Raw genomic sequence first — 19,521 nt, forward strand, 5'->3', positions numbered from 1 at the left:
ACAGTAAATTCTTGTACATTGTAATAGAAACTTAACATATGCTGCCATCCATAGCTGGAAATATTATTTTGTAGACGGATTGAATGTCATTCATGTCTGAAAGAAAGGAAGAGATAATACCTTTCAGAGATTAAGTGTACTTGAATACCATGATGTTTGCAAGTCTAATCTGTCTACATCGAAATGTAACTCATGAGTTCAGGTTTTAATTGCTAATTTATTATTTAAAAGGCATATTCATATTTTAGCCTTCAGGAAATTTGATCCTAAGTAATATGAATCATTGGTTTTGCACATGGAAGGAACTAGCTATAATCCTTTAGAGCGGCATGAATATAAATGGATTGCAACGGAAAGGCAATGCGTATTTCTTTCATTTTCTCTTCCCTTGTTTACTGGGCTTGTACGGTAGTGAAACACGGGAAGCTTTATTCACCTTGGAGTCTTATGCTCCCATCAATCACAGCCTTCTCTATGAAATTTAATCTGCAGACAAAAAATATGCCGTGTTTTGGAGCAAAGAGGGTTCAGGCTAATGATCTCCCCAGCATTGCCCAGAATGCAACAGCTCAACAGAAGTGAAATCAGTCACTTGCCTACTCCTGCCTAGGAGTGTGCCAGCGGTGCTTGATCTCAAACGAAGGTGTTCATTTCCAGACAAGATCACCAATGTGCAGGGTCAGTGCCTAACGGCATTACCCATTCACTCGTTCTGCATCTGTGTGAGTTTCGTTTTGAGAGTTCCTCAGTTAAGCTTCAAGAAATCCAAAGAGCCCAAGCAACTGATTAAGGGTAAAGACCGAAGCGAATGATACAAAGAAGTGGCCGGATTAAGAAGGGGTTAGAGGAAGTTGGGGAGGAAGTTCAAATTGTTATATGTATTTTGCTATGAGGATATCCATTCAGCATTGTATTATTATTGTTTATATATGGAAAAATAAGCTAGATGGCATATCGAATGGGATTATTGTATCAACTTTATGGAAAAAGCAATAAAAACTTTTATATATATATATATATATATATATATATATATATATATATATATATATATATATATATATATATATATATATATATATATATATAAAAAACAGAAGTTACACTGAGGCCATTAACACATGGCCCCTTTCTTCCTCTTTTCTCCCGGGAATGCAGCAAATTGGTGAGGTCCCCGCGCATGTGCCTCACCCACATGCGCGTTGAATCCTCCCCCTTTCGCTACTGTATAGCCCCAGGAGAAGCTGTTCCTCTGTTGTCGCAACTCAAAATGGAAGGCATGCAACAGAGGAAGGAGCTTGCTCCTCATTGCCGGGCACCCGGATCGACTCCCCGTTGGGAGACTTCCGGGCCCCGGCAGCAGAAGCGGTGGCTCCTTTCCCCGCCTGGTAGAAGGCACTGCCTGGCCCTGGCGGGAAGAGCATCAGCGGCACTTTTTCCTCCCCCCACCCCACCCACGCCTCTCTCTTCCACCACCACCCCAGCCGGCATTTCAAGCTCACCTCAGAGCAGCTTGCAGCCTTCAGCCTGCTGCCTGGGTCCCTGCCGTCAGAGGCGAAGCGGCTGTGGCTGCCCCTTCCAGCTCCAGGACCGCACACTTCTAGCCACTGCAAACCTCCACCTGGCAACCTTTCATGGCATCTGGAAGCGCACGGCCGGATGTGTTTAAGTGTTTCAAGCCCATAGGAAATTCCCAGCACAGTATAGTGCCATAGTCAGAGACCTGGATTCAAATCCCTACTGAAGCATGACAGTGACTACCTGTGTCTCAGCCTGAACAACTTCACAGGGTTGTTGGCAGAGGGGCCGGGTCTCCTACTATAGCAGGCCCCTTTCCTCTATCCTTATTTAACAGGGGTGGGGAATGTAGGAAGCTCCTTGACGTTGCAGAAACACATGATGTCACTTCTGGCGAAAAACCAGAGTGACACTCTAGGATTTGCCCAGACCCTCAAGAAGATTGTCCCTGCCCCCACAAGCTCTCCTGGTGGGTTGCGAGCTATGGTTGGCCACCCTAGTTGAATCAAATTATGTCACCTCCATGGGTGCTGAAACGAAGAAGGGGGATGGAAATGTAATGAAATATTTCCACTGTCGAACCTGTCCCTTTGGCACTCACATGAATCACCTCTCTTTTGTTTCCTGCTTTAAGTAGCATTTCTGGAAGTGGCCCCATGGCTGCTCTGAAGTAACCGACTGCAGGTTAAATCAAAGAGAGAAACACCAGGTGTAACCACTCCACGGATCTTCAGTGCATCTCCTGCCTTTCTCCTCTACCTGTGCCCATTAGCCGTATGATGGCATTTGAATCCACTGCAGTCATTTGAAGTATTGCAAAAGAGACACATTTGTCTTGATGTATTGCTTCTCAAGGATGTCTCGCCAGTTACATGCCACCCAGAGACACATTAGTGTGTGGCATTTTCCCTTGGCATTCTCTGCCCTAATTAAATCTCCCCCTCGCCTCCCCACACAATGTGCAGATGTAAAAGCGACGCCATCTAAATCTTTGATCCTATTTAAACTCCAATTCTTAAGCTGGCAAGAACTGTTCTGCCAAAACATGTTAGTATTCCTTGGGCTCTGTCGCCTAGCTCCAACAATAAACAGTGGCAGATGTTTCTAAAAATGGCATGAAGCTGAATGATATTAATTAAAATATTTACAAGAGAATAGGAGAAGATGATATCCTTTAATGGTAGGGCTGCCCCCTATTGTCTTGTCATTCACAACATTGTGCTGCAAAATAAGTTGGACAACATGGAGACTCAGATGGCTGCAATAAAATAAAATAATGGGGATGTAGGTATTTAGGTATTTAGAACCAATCCTTACAGGCAAAGTGTTAATTCCATGTCTGGGCTGTATCACTTCGAATGGCTTGTCGTAGCGCTGAGGTTTTCGCCATTGCAAAATTAGTAAAGTTCCTATGTAAAGCTGTAGGGGATAGGGTCCATGTTAGCCCAAGTTCAAATTTACCTGGCCGCTCTGCTTGCTACCAAACCAAATGGCTGAATAGAGAAAGGCTTGATGGGTAAGACTCCCACACAATCTAGATCAGGTTAGCCCATTTCCCTTAGTCCCTGAGGCAAGCTCATGTGAATGATTGCTGACATGTGGATTTGCCAGTCAGAGCAACTCTGGAGGGGCCATGGCTCTGTGTGGCAGTCAGCCTGCTTTGCATCTAGTAGATTCCAGGTTCAGTCAGTATCATCTTCACTTACAGAGTTTCAAGCAGCAGATGTTGGGAAAGGTCTGAGAGGAAGAGAAGGAAGAAGAGGAAGAGGAGGAGGAGGAGGATTTGGTTTTTATATGCCGACTTTCTCTACCACTTAAGGAAGAATCAAGCTGGCTTACAATCACCTTTCCTTCCCCTCCCCACAACAGACACCCTGTGAGGTAGGTGAGGCTGAGAGAGCTCTAAGAGAGCTGTGACTAGCCCAAGGTCACCCAGCTGGCTTCATGTGTAGGAGTGGGGAAACAAATCCAGTTCACCAGATTAGCATCCGCCGCTCATGCGGAGGAGTGGGGAATCAAGCCATAGTTTGTGGTTGAGCTGTGATGGCAAACTGTTGTTGTGGGACTGTTTATATTTCTATCCATGTGTGAGAGGAGGAGAATGCAAGCAAGTAGGCCTGAGCCTTCCCCAGACTTCTCCTTTAACAGCAAACCATGGTTTCAAGGTGGGGCTGTCGCTCAGTAGTAGAGCATCTGCTCTGCATATAGGAAGTCCCCAGTTCAAGCCCTGGATTGGGTAGTAGATGATGTTCCTCTGACCTGGATAGCCCAGGCTAGCCCAGTCTTGTCAGATCTTGGAAGCTAAGCAGGGTCAGCCCTGGTTGGATGGAAGACCCCTAAGGAAGTTCAGGGTTGTTCTGATTCAGTATAAAGCTACTTCATGTATCTGTGGGTTTTGTCTCTCAAACATGCCAGATTTTTGTGATGGAATTTTGTTTCTTAGGAAACAGATACAAGATCAGCAGCTCATTTTGTAGAGGCCTCCGCAATGGAAAATGGAAGATTCTGATGAATTGCAGGAAAATGTAGAAGAAGAAGAAGAAGAAGAAGAAGAAGAAGAAGAGTTGGTTTTTATATGCTGACTTTCTCTACCACTCAAGGGAGACTCAAACCGGCTTACAATCACCTTCCCTTCCCCTCCCCACAACAGACACCCTGAGAAGTAGATGGGGCTGAGAGAACTGTGGCTTGCCCAAGGTCACCCAGCTGGCTTTGTGTGTAGGAATGTGGAAACCAACCCGGTTCACCAGATTAGCCTCCGCCACTCATGTGGAGGAGTGGGGAATCAAACCCGGTTCTCCAGATCAGATTCCACTGCTCCAAACCACCCCTCTTAACCAGTACACCACGTTTTGAGATATAGAGATCTCAAAAACACCAACTTATTTGAAAACTTAAGAGTGGGGGAAAACAGGCTTTTACATTTTCTCTGTTTTAAAAAAAGGATGATTGAAAAGTGAGTCTGACATTATGTGTCAGTGCAAAATAAATTTAGTAATAGCCTGTCAAATGATCTTCTCACCGCACAGCAAGAGTTCTGAGTCTATCATGATAGCTAATGAACACAACACCTGGGGTTTTGATTGGCAGCAAGGTTAAGCAGTCTTTCAGGAGAGAGGCTGGCAAGAAGAGGAAGTTTGTAAAGATCTATTTAAGCAAAGGAATTACCAAAGCTCTTTCTGGATTTTCAAAAGAAAAGGCAAAGAGCTCAGATAATTTCCGTTCCTATCTGGGTGCCTAGATTATGGTGTGCATGGAGCTTGACATGAATGGTGTTCAGTTGCTCACCACAGAAAACAAATAGTTTGTGGATCATATTGATATATATTTGGTTCATTTCTGCTTAAGCCAGCTCCATTAACATCAGTGCGACAGTGATACTGGTTCTGCAAACTGAGGTGCTTAAGGCAGCCGCGCTTCTGGTACAAAGTCCCTACCAGTGAATCGAGATTCATGAGACCTCATCTGACCTCCAATCACCATCCACATTTGGAGCTTTGGAGTCAGCCCTGGCTTCTATTCCGCATCACTAATGAACACATGGAGCTGCCTTATACTGAATCAGACCCCTGGTCCATCAAAGTCAGTATTGTCTACTTAGACCAGCGGCAGCTCTCCAGGGTCTCAGGCAGAGGTCTTTCATATTACATACTTGCCTAGTCCCTTTAACGGGAGATGCTGGGGATTGAACCTGGGACCTTCTGCATGCCAAGCAGATGCTCTACCACTGAGCCATGGCCCCTCCCCTATCTATGTCATGGCCCTTGAGTTGCACTGGTGGTTATGGGGAGAGGACAGGAGATGGCCGCACTGGAGCAGGAAGGAACATCTGTCTATACCCATTGCAAATCAGTCAGTGGGGCCTTTTAACCCCCATAATACATGCAGCAGAATTAATTTGCATAATGCTGAAGCAGGATTAGCCCTGGCAAAGTCAAGAGCTATACAGCAGAAATATGCTAGTGCCTTGGATGCACTAGTTATATGTTGCCAGACCTACCTTGCCCATAGCAGTTTTCCTAGCTTTTCTAAGAACAGTTGTGTTTCCATTCCCAACAAACCTGTCAATCAGAGTTGCCAGGTCCCTCTTCGCCACCCGTGGGAGGTTTTTGGGGAGGAGCCTGAGGAGGGTGGGGTTTGGGGAGGAGAAGGACTTCAATCCCATAGAGTCCAATTGCCAAAGCGGCCATTTCCTCCAAGTGAACTGATCTCTGTCAGCAGATCAGTTGTAAAGCAGGAGATCTCCACCTAGTACCTGGAGGTTGGCAACCCTACTGTCAATCCAGCAGTGGTGGAAAGTGCCATCAAGTCAAAGCTGATTTATGGTGACCCTGTAGGGTTTTCAAGGCAACAGACTAACAGAGGTGGTTTGCCATTGCCTGCCTCTTCATAGTAGACCTTGACTTCCTTGGGGGTCTCCCATCCAAATACTAACCAGGGCTGACCCTGTTTCACTTCTGAGATCTGACAAAATTGGGCTAGCCTGGGCAGGGCAGGCCACATGCCTTCCATTAAAAATAATCAAATAGAAATTCAGGTAGAAACTACCATGTAGACATAGTACTGAGCACTGTTTATATGGTTTGATTTGGAGAATGGAGCGGGAGAAGGGCCGTAGCTCAGTGACAGAGCCTCTGCTTGGCATGCAGAAGGTCCCAGGTTATATCCCCGGCATCTCCAGATAAAGGGACTAGGCAAGCAGGTGATGTGAAAGACCTCTGCCTGAGACCCTGGAGAGCTGCTGCCGGTCTGAGTAGACAATACTGACTTTGATGGACCGAGGGTCTGATTCAGTATGAGGCAGCTTCATGTGTTCGGTGAATGTGCATATACAAAAGGTCATGTTAAAGGGGCTCTTAAGAAATGTGAAGCAGGTATGCGCAGGCTTTGCAGTGATCAGCCTGGAACACACTCCTAATTACCCAGCATAAATGGCCGCTCAGTGTTGATGGAAATTCTTCTGGGCTGTGCTGCTGTAAATACTGCAGGAGGCTGCAATTGTGCGACCACAATATACAGGTTCAGCCTTGAATCAACTTATACAGAGTAAACTGTCTGGGTAAAAGTGGCTATTAGTAAAGCATTGAGGCTTGAAGCCACCCTCAGGGATGTACACACACAAGGCTAAAAATACACTTGGCATGATCCCAGTCCTCAAGGTTCTTAATGGATTGGAATTTATCTTTCAGTGGGACTATACTAGTGGGACTATACTATACACTGTCCTAAAATAATCATGCAGTTTAGAAGAATCTAGCTGCAGTATAGATTTTTCAGGGTTTTAGCTGTTGGGGATGTGGTATTTCTCACTGCAGAAGCTCTACTGTGAATCTCATTCCTAGAAAAGATCCATGTGAATGCTTTCCTTTCTGAGAAAAGTAGCCATGAAACATGACATGAGCATGCAAAATCATTAAGGTTATACTCACAAGTGCCCCGTGGCGCAGAGTAGTAAGCTGCAGTACTGCAGTCCAAGCTCTGCTCACGACCTGAGTTCGATCCCAACGGAAGTTGGTTTCATGTAGCTGGCTGAAGGCTGACTCAGCCTTCCATCCTTCCAAGATCAGTAAAATGTGTACCTGGCTTGCTGGGGGTAAAGGGATGACTGGGGAAGGCACTGGCAAACCACCCCGTAAATAAAGTCTGCCTAGTAAACGTCGGTATGTGATGTCACCCCATGGGTCAGGAAGTACCCGGTGCTTGCACAGGGGACCTTTACCTTTAACACAAGTGATACTGCAAAGTCCATGTAGATTTTCCATGCTGACATTCATTTCCATGCAGATCCCTCCATCATAGGGAATAATACATTATGCTGAGATCAGTTATGAAGAGTGCAAAATATTGGGGTGCTGACATAATGTCTCTGTGGCTCAAGCCTTAGTTTCCTAGTGCTGGCTTCTGCATGCGCTGCCCCCTTTTTATGTTGCAGAGGTGATCTTCTGCTGTGTAGCACGTTGCTCTAGCACTAGGAGCTTCAGCTCACACAAGGCCAGCAGCTCTCGATGAGCCCAAACTCACCTGGTGCTAGAGGAAAGGGGTGTGTAGCGGAGGAGAACTGGACAAAGAGGTCTGCGAACAAAAGCTACCATCAGAGCCCTAGTTCAGGGGTCTGCAAACTGCAGCTCTCAAGCCGCATGCGGCTCTTTGGCCCCTTGAGTGCGGCTCCCCGTCCCCCTGTAAGTCCCCCCGTAAGTCCCCCCGTCTGTCAGCTGAGTTCTGCCTGCCCCTCCACCTTGGATGGGGGAGGCTGTGGTGGTTTTTCTCTCTGGCCTCTTATCCTCTCAGCCCAAGAGGTCCCTCCCCCACCCCTGCCCTCAATCTCCCTCCCGGAAATTCCCCAAATGGCTGGGAGGTGGAAGCCTCTGTTTCCTCCTCGCCCCGTGGCGGTGGGCATGAGCCCTGTAATTCCAGCCCCAGGCTCACCTGCCCATCAACTATTGGGCGGGGTGGATGTCTTCCGCCCGTGCCTTCACGGCGGCAGCTGGGGCCTGCGCAGCCCTGGTTGCCGCTTCTTCGGCACCGGCCTGGTTTCCCTGGCCAGGGGTGTGTGTGGGGGGGGGGGTTAGAGGGGCAGCTGCCGCAGCAGCCCGCCAGCCAGCCACCGCGGGGCGGGACTGGACGGGGCTTACGGGCGCTTCTCCCCGGCTGGTGGCCTCGAAGGGCTCCCCTGGGGCAGGGCCCCCCCCAGCCAGGGGCATTCCAGTCCCCCCGGCCCCGTCGAGCACCCTTTCCGAGCGGTGGCAGTGAGCGTCTCCCGCGGCCTCCGTCCTGGGATGACCTGCTGCCCTCCCACCCGGGCTGAGCGCGCCCTTTCTCGCCCCGGCAGGCCGACCTTTCGGGCACGTGGCAGAACAACCTGGGCTCCCGGATGGTCATCCAGCTGCCCGATGCTGCTGGCACCTTCCACGGCACCTACATCACTGCCATGGCAGCTTCCCAGGCGCCCATCCGCCAGTCACCCCTCTACGGCGCCCAGCACCTGGACGGCGCCCACCAGCAGCCCACCTTCGGCTTCACTGTCAACGGGAGCTTCTCAGGTGGGCACTGGGCTGCCGCTGCTGCCACTCCCCCCCGAAAGGCAAAGACGCCACCTCCCCCCCCCCCCGAGGTTGCGATCTAAGTTGCTAACCAGGGATGAGAAGCAGCCGTGGCCAAGACTGACAAATAAGTGGGGGGTTAGAAGCAGGGAGAGAGAAATGAAGGCATCTCACAGAAGGAGGAGAACAGAATGAAGGAAGAAGAGTGTAGTAGACAATGATTCTCTTGCATTAATCAACTTCATTCATACCCCCCTTTCTCCCCAGTGGGGACCCCCAGCAGAACTGGCCATGTTTGATTCATGCACATTTTTCCCCTTCCAGATTCTCAAAACTCTGCATGGGGGGTTATTGGCCATTTATGAATGGGAGGTTTTGCCTTGGATTTGCTACTCAGATGCACATTTTCTCCATCCAGATTCTCAAAACTCTGCATGGGGGGTTATTGGCCATTTATGAATGGGAGGTTTTGCCTTGGATTTGCCACTCAGATGCACAACTCAACAATAAGCCCCCCTGCAGAGTTTTGAGAATGCAGATGGGGAAAATGTACAGTGTTTGTCAGTCATTGTCATGATTTAATTTTATGGATACCTTACTTTTTTCCCTCCTCAGAGGCCATGTCTACCCACTGGCTTTCTTGGCAGTAGACCTGGACTCCGAGGAGGGGAAAAAGTCCCCCTTCAGAGGCCAGGTCTACCCATTGGCTTCTATGGGCCTCGGGAGGCCAGGTCTACTGCCAAGAAAGCCAATGGGTAGACCTGGCCTCCCAATGGGACTCAGCCGGAGGCCAGGTCTACCAATAGGCTTTTATGGCGGTAGACAAGCCTCCAGACGAGGACTCCGGACGGGGAGGGGAAAATGGCAGGGACTTACAATTTAATTTTTATCAATAAATAAGATCACTATTAAGTATGATATCAAGTTTTATTCAGTGTACCTATAGTTTAATTAAGACTTAAAACTTTAATTAAAGTTTATTAAGTTAATAAACAGTGTACCTACCTATATAGTTTAAGTTTAAGAAATTTGGCTCTCAAAAGAAATCTCAATCGTTGTACTGTTGATATTTGGCTCTTTTGACTAATGAGTTTGCAGACCCCTGCCCTAGTTGGACAGCTCCTCCACTGGCTTGCCCTGGGATCAGCTCCCTGCCCTGCTGGACAGCTCCTCAGCTACACCAGTAAAATAGAGTGTCTTTGGACTCCAGGGTTGTGTATGTAAAGTGCCAGATTAGTGTCCACCACTCAAGTGGAGGAGTGGGGAATCAAACCCAGTTCTCCAGATCAGATTCCACCCCTCCAAACCACCGCTCTTAACCACTACACCACGCTGGCTCTCTGGTTAGTTGAGGTTAGTGGGCCAGTGTGTTTTAAATGGAGTCATAAAGTGTTATCGGAGACACATCCGTTCCTTTGTTTTCTTTAAAAGGTAGTTCCAAGGAAAGGTGAAGCTTTTTTCTTTGCCAGTACTGAAGAAGTCTATTAGTCACTGTGTTTATTCCACGTGTCAGACCATCTCCCAGATTAGAGAGGGGCTTATTACCTCATGCATCACTTTTTCTATTTTTTTTCCATTCACAGCAATAACAAGATTTGTATTTATAAATCTGAACCATATTTTCCTCTTCACTGCTCTTAAGGTTGAAAGGAAACTTGCGAGGAATGGAGAAAGGCTCGCTTCTCCAGAGACAGTTTTGGAGAGAGAAACAGAAAAGTCTGGAAAGGAACCGATGGATGGATGTAAGCAATAATTTTTCTGCAGTATACTGGCTCTCAGTTCCTGCATCTCAATAACTGTGGGGGCACAATGAGTTGTATCCAGCCAGTTTTTCTACTGATGAAAAGGAGACCCCTTGACCACCCCAAATGGTTATTCTGGGAATCATCGGACCTGCATTGACAAAAGCCATGTGAGACAAGGGCTGATTCGTGGAAGATTAAAAATTGTTTTAATGCGACTGGTTACCTTTGCAGCAGGTTCCATCTAATCATTATTCATTAGATTTACCTTGCTTTTTACCATAAAGTTCTCAAAGTGCCTTGCATTTTCAAATACAATTTGAATTTCTTCTTCCTCCCATCCCTCCTTCTAGGGTTGCCAGGTCCCTCTTTGCCACTGGTGGGAGGGTTTTGGGGTGGAGCCTGATGAGGGTGGGGTTTGGAGGGGGGAGGGACTTCCATGCCATAGAGTCCAATTGCCACAGCGGCCATTTTCTCCAGGTGAGCAGATCTCTATCGACTGGGGATCAGTTGTAATAGCAGGAATTTTAAAAAGGAAGATAATCAGTTTATCAGTACAGCTTTGCAGCAGCGCGATTGGTAATTGCTAAATCCTGAAAGGGGAAAAAAAATTCATATGAAAGATTGGAGAGACAAAATGATTTAGTACATACAAATTGATAAAATTACAAATAGTTTGAAAGGAAAAGATATAGAAGTATTTAAGAAACAATGGCAAAAACATTTACATATTGGGCAAAAACAGCAAAGGCAGATTTTACAAAAATGATGAAGGGGTTGTAAGTAAAAGAAATAAGTATAGGGTAAGATAAGTTAAAGTATAAATCTAAGTGATTAATCAACGGGAGTCACTCACAGGTGACGGGGGTGATGGGGGATGGAGGGTTATAAAGTGGAGGTAATGGGTAAACTGAATATTACTATTTTTTTCTTTTCTTGTTGTAATATTGAAACAGTGTAATTTATCTTCTATGAAAACAATACAAAAATTAAATATATAATAGCAGGAGATCTCCCGATAGTACCTGGAGGTTGGCAACCCTACCTCCTTCCCAAAATATCAGCCCAGAGAGAAAAGAAAATTCCTGTTCCAAAATGGCACCTGCCAATATAAGGTGGTGTCAAGTTCCGCTGGGGTCAAGTCTGAGTCTAGGGCTAGAGTCTCACCCTCTAACTCCAGGATTGCTTTTAGTTGGGCAAGGGGAAGGGGTTCTCTTCACTCAATTCCCCCCACTGTGCTCTACCATTTACCTATTCCCACCTGCCTGGTGGCTTCCCTAAGGGCTTCCCCAAGGGCGGGCCAACCCTGAGCTCAACTAATCCTCCCTCCCCAATCCAGCCCTGAAGAGTGACAAGCCCCTGGGCCAATGGATACTTGACGTGGAGTGTTGAGCTCCCTGGCCCTCCCCCCTGGACTTTAAATAGCTGGCTGCCCTTCCCAACCTCCTCTAAAAAGGTCAGTGCTGCCTGTATCCCCTGCCCCTTTGTCAGAGCGCTCCTGGGTCTCAGTGGCAGGGTCGTCTCTGGTAGGAACTTGGCCGAGCATGCTGCTGAGAGCTGGCTGGGCTCCGTCAAGCTGCCTGACTCCTGAGTAGACTCTGCCAAAGCCATACCCTGCTGCAACCTGACAGGTGGCTTCCCCAACTTTGTGGCTTGCTGGTGCAACATTCTTTGGTGGGGCTTGCTGTCCCCTGGTATAAGTGTAGGGGTGGAGGCATTGACCACAGACAGGTGGTGTTCAGCTGTTGCTTCTAACTTAGTGATGTGTACATGCTCAGTTTCTTACTGGGCTCAGGTATGCACTTAACTGTTCCTCTTCTCACTCCTTTCTTGCATAAGCAGTCCTGGTTATTAACTAACTTTTGTTGCCTCTTATGACACACCCCCTTTTACCTATCTTTATTGCACCCACACTCGGCCTGACTATGTATGCTGAGGGATAGCTTTAGCCTGAGTGTATAGTGAGATTATTTTTCTTCTCCTCTAGTCCCACGCTCTGTATTTACCTCAGAGAGAAATTTGACACAAGAGGTTTCTTAACTTTAACAAACAGAACAGGGAAGTTTATTGAACAGTTTTCACAAGGCTGATTTTTGGGGAAAAGGCAGAATTGGAGGGAAGGAAGTTTGAGTTCCTTTCCCTCCTCAGAGAACTCACAGAAGTTTGGGGAAATATCCAAAACCCCTCTTCCCGTTCTCTCTGATTACCCCACACCAGTGGCTGTAATCCTCCCCACCACCCTGCAACCGGAATAGCTCTGCCCCAGAGACTAATTCCCCTTTGTGACCTGAGAAAGGGCCCCTTTTCACCCAATTCTCAATCCTATCACTCCACAGGTTGTGTGTTCTACTAGTTTAGGCTATACAGAACCCTTAGGTTCACAGAGTACAGTCACACTTCTTCTCAGTCTCGTTCCCCAGCTCAGAAATTTATCACAGCCTCCTCTTAGGCTGGTTACCAAGCTTCGAATCCTTTTCTCTCCCTCAGAGCTCAGAGTGTCAGCTTTCTGGCTCTGCCCACTCTTGGTTTCTGTGAGCTTGCTGCAGATGAGCCCCTTGTCTGTCACACCTCTCCCATTCCAACACAGGCGCGTGTGTTAACCGGAATTAGTTCCTCGGCCACAAGCTGGGATTCTAAGCTTGCATTCGGGTTTGGAAGCCTGGTTTGCGAAGGAAAATGAGCTCCCATTAGTCCACGTGTCTGCCTTCATTCATCATGGGTAACCAGAGCTAGTTTTTAGCTGAGATGCTCTGCACAAATAGGAAGGGGAAAGGAGGGAAGAGCATGCATTCATGGGACCTTGGCAACAGGCCACGTTGATGCATGTCCAGGCATGTAATGACAATTAAAGCAATGTATAAATGCAGCCCTCGGTGTTTCTAAACACTTTGGTTGGCCGACATAAGAGGCATTCTCAATTATGTCTTGCACGGGAGGGAATACTTCTTCTAAGCAGGCATGCTGGGATGTTTGCTCCAAACACAATTATCAGGTGGAACTTGCCCCACTTGAACTCTTTGATTACATGCAAGGGGAGGTCCTGCTTGGATTGCCTCAGGCTTCCCTGGGGAGGTTCAGCTTGGACACAACGCTGTGCCAAACGGCTTTGCATTTTTCAAAGCAGCTGCTTGTGCAAATGGGATGCATCTCGGTTTTTGTTTGGATGCCTCCAAACAACATGCGGACAGGTCATCTCTCTGCTCATGACGGGTGAGCCAAACTGATGGCTGATCAGCTACGATTGCTTCTAAGAGAGTGCCTTCCACAGCATGCATGTGCTTTATCTGGAATCTATGCCCTATGAGGAGAGACTTAAGGAGCTGGGTTTGTTTAGTCTGGAAAAGAGAAGGTTAAGGGGTGACATGATAGCCATGTTTAAATATTTGAAGGGATGCCATGTTAATGAGGGAACCAGTTTGTTCTCGGTTGCTTCAGAGACTAGGACATGGAATAATGGATTTAAACTAGGAGAAAGTGATTCCACCTAAACATTAGGAAGAACTTTCTGACGGTGAAGGCTGTTCGACGGTGGAATGCACTGCCTTGGGGCAGTGTGTGTGTGGAGTCCCCATCTTTGGAGGTCTTTAAGCAGAGGTTGGATGGCCATCTGTCGGGAGAGCTTTGATTGTGGGATCCTGCATGGTAGGGGGTTGATGGCCCTTGTGGTCTCTTCCAACCTTGTGTGATTTTGTGATTATCTAAAAACAAAGAAATGATGCTTCCTCCCCTAAAGAATAATTTTTTTCATGTGCTAACAATTGATGGATTAAAGATGAATTGAGCAGCTTTTTTGCTAATGGAGTGCAGGTCTACTCTTGAAAGTTTCTGAATATGTGTGAAATTTGCCCTGTACACATATTTGTATAAAACATTCTATGCAAACTCTTGGTTTCACTCCAAGGTACATGTCTTGATTTGTAAAAGGAATTTATTTTGGGAAAGGTCATGCTGCAAGCTTTTTATCTGAGGATCCTTTAAAAAAAAAAAAAAAAAAGCGAGAGCCAGAAACTGTCATCCATCTCAGCAGAGCTCACTAAAAGGATACTTTTAAAAGCTATTTTAAATCCCAGCTGAAGTCCCTCCCTTCCTAGGCTGCCGAAATAAAAAGGTCACTTGCCTCGAACAGTATTTCTCCATGCAGCTCATGGCGCAGAAGGTATCCCCCTTGGGATTTGGCATATATATCTTCCCAAAGCCCCCATTGCTGCAATTTCCACTGAAGCAAATCAATGAGGATGGAGGTTAGGTTCAAATGCAAAATATTTGTGCCAAGTCTACAATTTACTGAGCTAGTTGGCTAGTTGGCCAATTCATGTATTGCTGACTACGAGAGGGAATGAATCAGGGGAGTGATGTTTCTGTGCAATCATTTATTTTAGGAAGGTGCTATAAATACAGCCTGGATGGGATGGATAAATGATTGAAAGAGGTGACACTGTGGGGTTGCCTATTAACAGGCTGTCCCTGAAGCCAGGTATGTTGAATAACAGAGGATACAATTAACCCAGCCCTTCATGTAAGTGCAAAGCCAGGAGAGGAAGACACTGACCCATCCGATTTCCCCCTTCTTCTCACTGAAGCCCCTTGTATCACAGTTTGTTTTATTCACCAGGGTCCCTAAACCCCCAGAAACCATTTTCAGGACAAACAGCAGGCTGCTGGGGGAAAGGGGAGGGCGAGGAATGGTCTGATCTGCCAATTCCTTCCTCAGCTTTCCTGTGGAATCCAACCCAAAGAATTTAATAGTTTACAAAAATATTTTACTCTGAGTGCACGGCTACCAACAATAGGAAGATTAAAACCATGAAGAGGCTGGTAGGAATGGCATCGACAATTCACTCATCATGCTTTTCAACTTCTCAAACTTTCTAGTTCACACAAACATGGGCAACATTTGATAGCTGTACATGTGATAAGTAGCAGCTGAATATGTGAACTGGAAAAGCCTTGAGATGACTTTATTTATTTCTTAGATGTAGGTCCTGTGGCTTGCAGCATTCCCCCCCCCTCCCCAAATGCAACCCCAAGAAATAAGCAAATCAAGGTGCAACTGGAAGGCGATACAGATGTTTTGTCTAGGGTATATATCTGCAATAGCCAGTTCAAGCAGGTAAATCATTACTTGACTCCGGAGTCATCAAATGATACGCATGCATGTCAGAACCTGCCCTCAGACAAGAAACAAATTTTCCAAATAAGGAAGAGAGATGCACCCTTGGAAGAAGACTGCACGAGGAAACGCTTTTGCTGGATTAGGAATTGTCAACACATCGGGGTGTTACGCCACTGTCATTTCAGATTGCCCTTCCATTTCGCCTGACTTGTGATTGTCAGTGTGATAGCTCTGCCCATGTTTGTACAGTCTGATTCTATTGACTTGAAGTAGCACACCATCACAATGCATGTCACTGGTTATGTTTCATAGTAACCTCCATCCTGGCCAAATGCCATACAAACAAACAAACAAACAGGAGACCAACTGCCAGAATCTGATCCTGGTTGAATGCTGATATCTTGCACCTGGTAGAATTCTATGATTATTATTGGTAGGTGTAAGGTTTTGCTCTTTTCTGAGACCCGTCATATGTAACACCCATAAAGGCACCTCTCTGTAGTATTCTGAGGTGACCTGTATTATGCTGCCTCCTTGCCTTCCTTAGCGTTTCCTACTTATTTTCACTGCCACCAAAGGTTCTTGCCTTATAATTCTTAGTTGGACCCAAAGAACAGGATAGTGTAGTTATACTTAGAAGAGTGACAGAAGGGTCAGCATGTGGGGATGGCTTAGAGGTAAAAGGGGATCCTTTACTCTAAAACAGTCGTTTTTAAGCATAAAGGTTTTTTTTAGTAGTATAACAGTGTAATGGTACAGTTCTTCTCCATTCTTTAAAGTTCCTTAAATAGACCTAGCCACAAAAGCTTATTTTCCTCCCTTGCCTCTTAGGCTAATAACTTCCACAAAGCTTAATTTCCTCACTTGCTACTTAAACTCATAACTTCCACACAGACCACAGATTTCTCTCACACTCCACATTCTTCACCTACTCAACTTCCAGTACCCAATGAACAAAACTCTCTCCCCACAAACAAGTCAACTCCGCCCCTTAGGGTACAGCTACCATCCAACCACAATATACTTCAATCACCCATTCATTTAAAACCCAACATTAAAACATAGAAAGCACACAATATGTACTTATCAAAACACCGCAGTAGGGATCTGAAGGTGTTATTTTCTTTTCCATAAGTTGTTCTATAGCATATTAGTCATTACATGAATTACTGAATTTCACCCTTCATTGATTTCAATGGGCTTCAAAGGGTGTAACTCTGCTTAGTAATGCACCATTAGAAAAGTAAGGAAAATTTTTTTGTAGGGTGCAAGGTGATAGAGGCATATATCCTTATCCCTTGGAAAATGGAAAAATGAAAAGGAATGCTTCAAGCTTAATGGCAAACCATGGTTTGCTGCTAAATAACCAAATCCAGGGGATCCCTGGTATGTGAGCTCATTCTCCACTCCCTCTCCCCCCCTGCGATAGTAATTTAATTACAGAAAACCATAGTTTGTCATAATGTCTGAACTACAAACTATGGTTTGCTCTCTTCCCTGCAAACCAGGCTTCCAAACGTGGATCAAGTCATGGCTTGAATTCCTGATTTGCAGGACTGAGTACAAACCAAAGTGTATGCTTTGGATGTGATGGTAAGTGATAGTTTGCTGTGAAAGCACAAGTCTTTAATGTACGACTGGAAGAAAGAGGATTATGTGTGAGACTGAGGAAACATCCTCCTGACCAGGGCTGTCTTAATGCATGGGCATGCTGGGCAGTTGCCCGGGGGCCCCACGAGCAGAGGTGCCCCATGCTAATCTATGTATGTTGTGATTTGCATATTTAGCATGTGTTTTACTAAAGATAATGAACAATATTAATGTTAATTTGGGTTTGGATTAAGAATAAATTCTGAGGTATAATGTAAGAATGGACTTGTTCATTATGGAAGTGCCAAAAAATGTATCTTTAATTTTACTTGACCATTTACATTTTTATTCCTGTGAGTGGTTGTGTAGGTAGGGGCCACCAGTGCACTGCTTTGCCCGGGGGCCTATAATGCTGTTAAGATGGCCCTGCTCCTGACTTGTTTACTTAGTAGCAAACTACGGTTTGCTATTTTGTCTGAAGCATGTCTAAATGAATGAAATGAAACAAGGTTCCAACAAGACTCACTCTCATTCATTAAATGAATGTGGGGAGAGAGAGAGAGATCAAGAAAAGCTGCTGTGTCGCTATTTTTAAAAGAGAAATGTGCTTAGGGGGGTATATTTGGCTTAAGAAGGAACAAATTCAGAGTCTGACACTATTGAAAGATTCCTGACTATATTATTTCTAACTGAGCTGCAAGAATTATTTCCCCATTATTTTACAAAATAAAACTAGATTTAAATGTCAAAACATGAGCGCTAGGAGTGCAACTAGTTTTTAAATAACTACCAGTTTTAACAAACTACAGATGCGGATCTTTGGGAAGCAGCTAAGGCCTGTTGCTGATTCCTTCTGTGCAAGAGCCATCAAAACAACTGAGGGATTTACCATGCAAACCCTGTGCAAAAACTGCCCAGCCACCGAAGAACTTCCTATCAATTTGGCCCTGTGTTAATAATTCAATCCAAAAACATTTAGCAGTGTCAGGAAGGTGTGATTCTTTAGCAAATCAAAGCAGGAAGGGAGCTGCTTTGTATGAATGACAACACCCTTGAAGCATTTTTCATTCAAGAGCTGTAAAAACTAATTTAGTATTCTGTAGCTGTGAGCATTTGAATGACAGAGGCAGAATTATGATGGAAGGAGGATAGTGGTTTCAGTCTCCAAAGTGGTCACAGCAGCTCCTCTATTCAGGACATAGATGAGTTTAGCTGAATTCTACAATATCAACCACTTTAGTCCCAAATCGTTGGAAATTTGCAGAGCCAGGGAACTGAAAGAGAGACTTTTAAATCAGGCCATCAGTTCTGAAGAGTTAGTTTTTATATGCCAACTTTCTTAAGGGAGACTCAGACCGGCTTACTATCACCTTCCCTTCCCCTCCCCACAACAGATATCCTGTGAGGTGGTTGGGGTGAGAGAGTGTGACTAGCCCAAGGTCACCCAGCTGGCTTCATGTGTAGGAGAGGAGAAACAAATCCAGTTCACCAGATTAGCCTCAGCCGCTCATGAGGAGGAGTGGGGAATCAAACCCGGTTCTCCAGATCAGAATCCACTGCTTTAAACCACTGCTCTAAACCACTACACCATGCTGGCTCTCTTCTGTCCTTTGCAGAGTTACTCTGTTCTAAGTGCATTGAAATCAATTAGCTTACACTGGTTTAACTCTGCATAGGACTGCACTGTAAATCTGATCACTGACCAGGCATTTGCAAGTCCAGCAGCCTCACTACAGATCTTGCTAGACCAATGCCTTTGGGTCAGTGATAAAGAATGGGGTGTAAAAGCAGCTACTTCTTCATTCTTGCCCATCGGCTCCATCTGTCAAGAGGAACCGTAGCAGCTAGATCAGGGATGTCGAACTCAATTGTTACGAGGGTCGGATATGACATAAATGTCACTTGGTCAGGCCGGGCCATGCCTTGCCAGCCCAGATTGAGAGTCAAGGAGGGGCTGCCTTGGCTGGCTTGCAAGCCAGATAAGAAGGAGAGTTGGTTTTTAGATGCCGACCTTCTCTGCCACTTTAGGGAGAATCACACCAGCTTACAATTGCCTTCCCTTCCCCTCCCCACAACAGATACCCTGTGAGGTAGGTGGGGCTGAGAGAGCTCGAAGACAGCTGTAACTAGCCCAAGGTCACCCAGCTGGCTTCATGTGGAGGAGTGGGAAAACAAATCCGGTTCACCAGATTAGCATCTGTTTAGGGTTGCAAGGTCCCTCTTCACCACCGGCGGGAGGTTTTTGGGGTGGAGCCTGAAGAGGGGAGGGTTTGGGGAGGGTGGGGAGGGACTTCAATGCCATAGAGTCCAAAGCGGCCACTTTCTCCAAGTGAACTGATCCCTATTAGCTGGAGGTCAGTTGTCATAGCATGAGATCACCAGCTAGTACCTGGGGGTTGGCAGCCTTATGTCTGCTGCTCATGTGGATGAGTGGGGAATTTAACCTGGTTCTCCAGATCAGAGTCCACCACTCCAAACCACCGCTCTTAGCCACTATACCACTCTGGCTCTCAAGGGG

General features: G+C 46.1%; 2 protein-coding genes across 2 annotated transcripts in view; one reads left to right on the forward strand and one right to left on the reverse strand.

The window, feature by feature from the left end:
- Window positions 1-8,219, reverse strand: part of RIMOC1 (RAB7A interacting MON1-CCZ1 complex subunit 1) — a 144,620-nt gene extending 136,401 nt beyond the window's left edge. The window contains exons 1-2 of the mRNA XM_056849056.1: window positions 8,151-8,219; window positions 7,608-7,617 (exon numbers count right to left, since the gene is read on the reverse strand). Coding sequence (XP_056705034.1) covers window positions 7,608-7,617; window positions 8,151-8,219 — 79 coding nt within the window. The remainder of the gene's footprint in view (window positions 1-7,607; window positions 7,618-8,150) is intronic.
- Window positions 8,220-8,389: 170 nt separating this feature from the next.
- The window catches only part of PLCXD3 (phosphatidylinositol specific phospholipase C X domain containing 3), a 150,294-nt gene continuing 139,162 nt past the window's right edge, over window positions 8,390-19,521 (forward strand). The window contains exon 1 of the mRNA XM_056849057.1: window positions 8,390-8,558. Within this exon, the coding sequence (XP_056705035.1) occupies window positions 8,390-8,558 (169 nt within the window). The remainder of the gene's footprint in view (window positions 8,559-19,521) is intronic.

Source organism: Euleptes europaea, chromosome 4, assembly GCF_029931775.1.
Source record: "Euleptes europaea isolate rEulEur1 chromosome 4, rEulEur1.hap1, whole genome shotgun sequence".
Taxonomy (NCBI): domain Eukaryota; kingdom Metazoa; phylum Chordata; class Lepidosauria; order Squamata; family Sphaerodactylidae; genus Euleptes; species Euleptes europaea.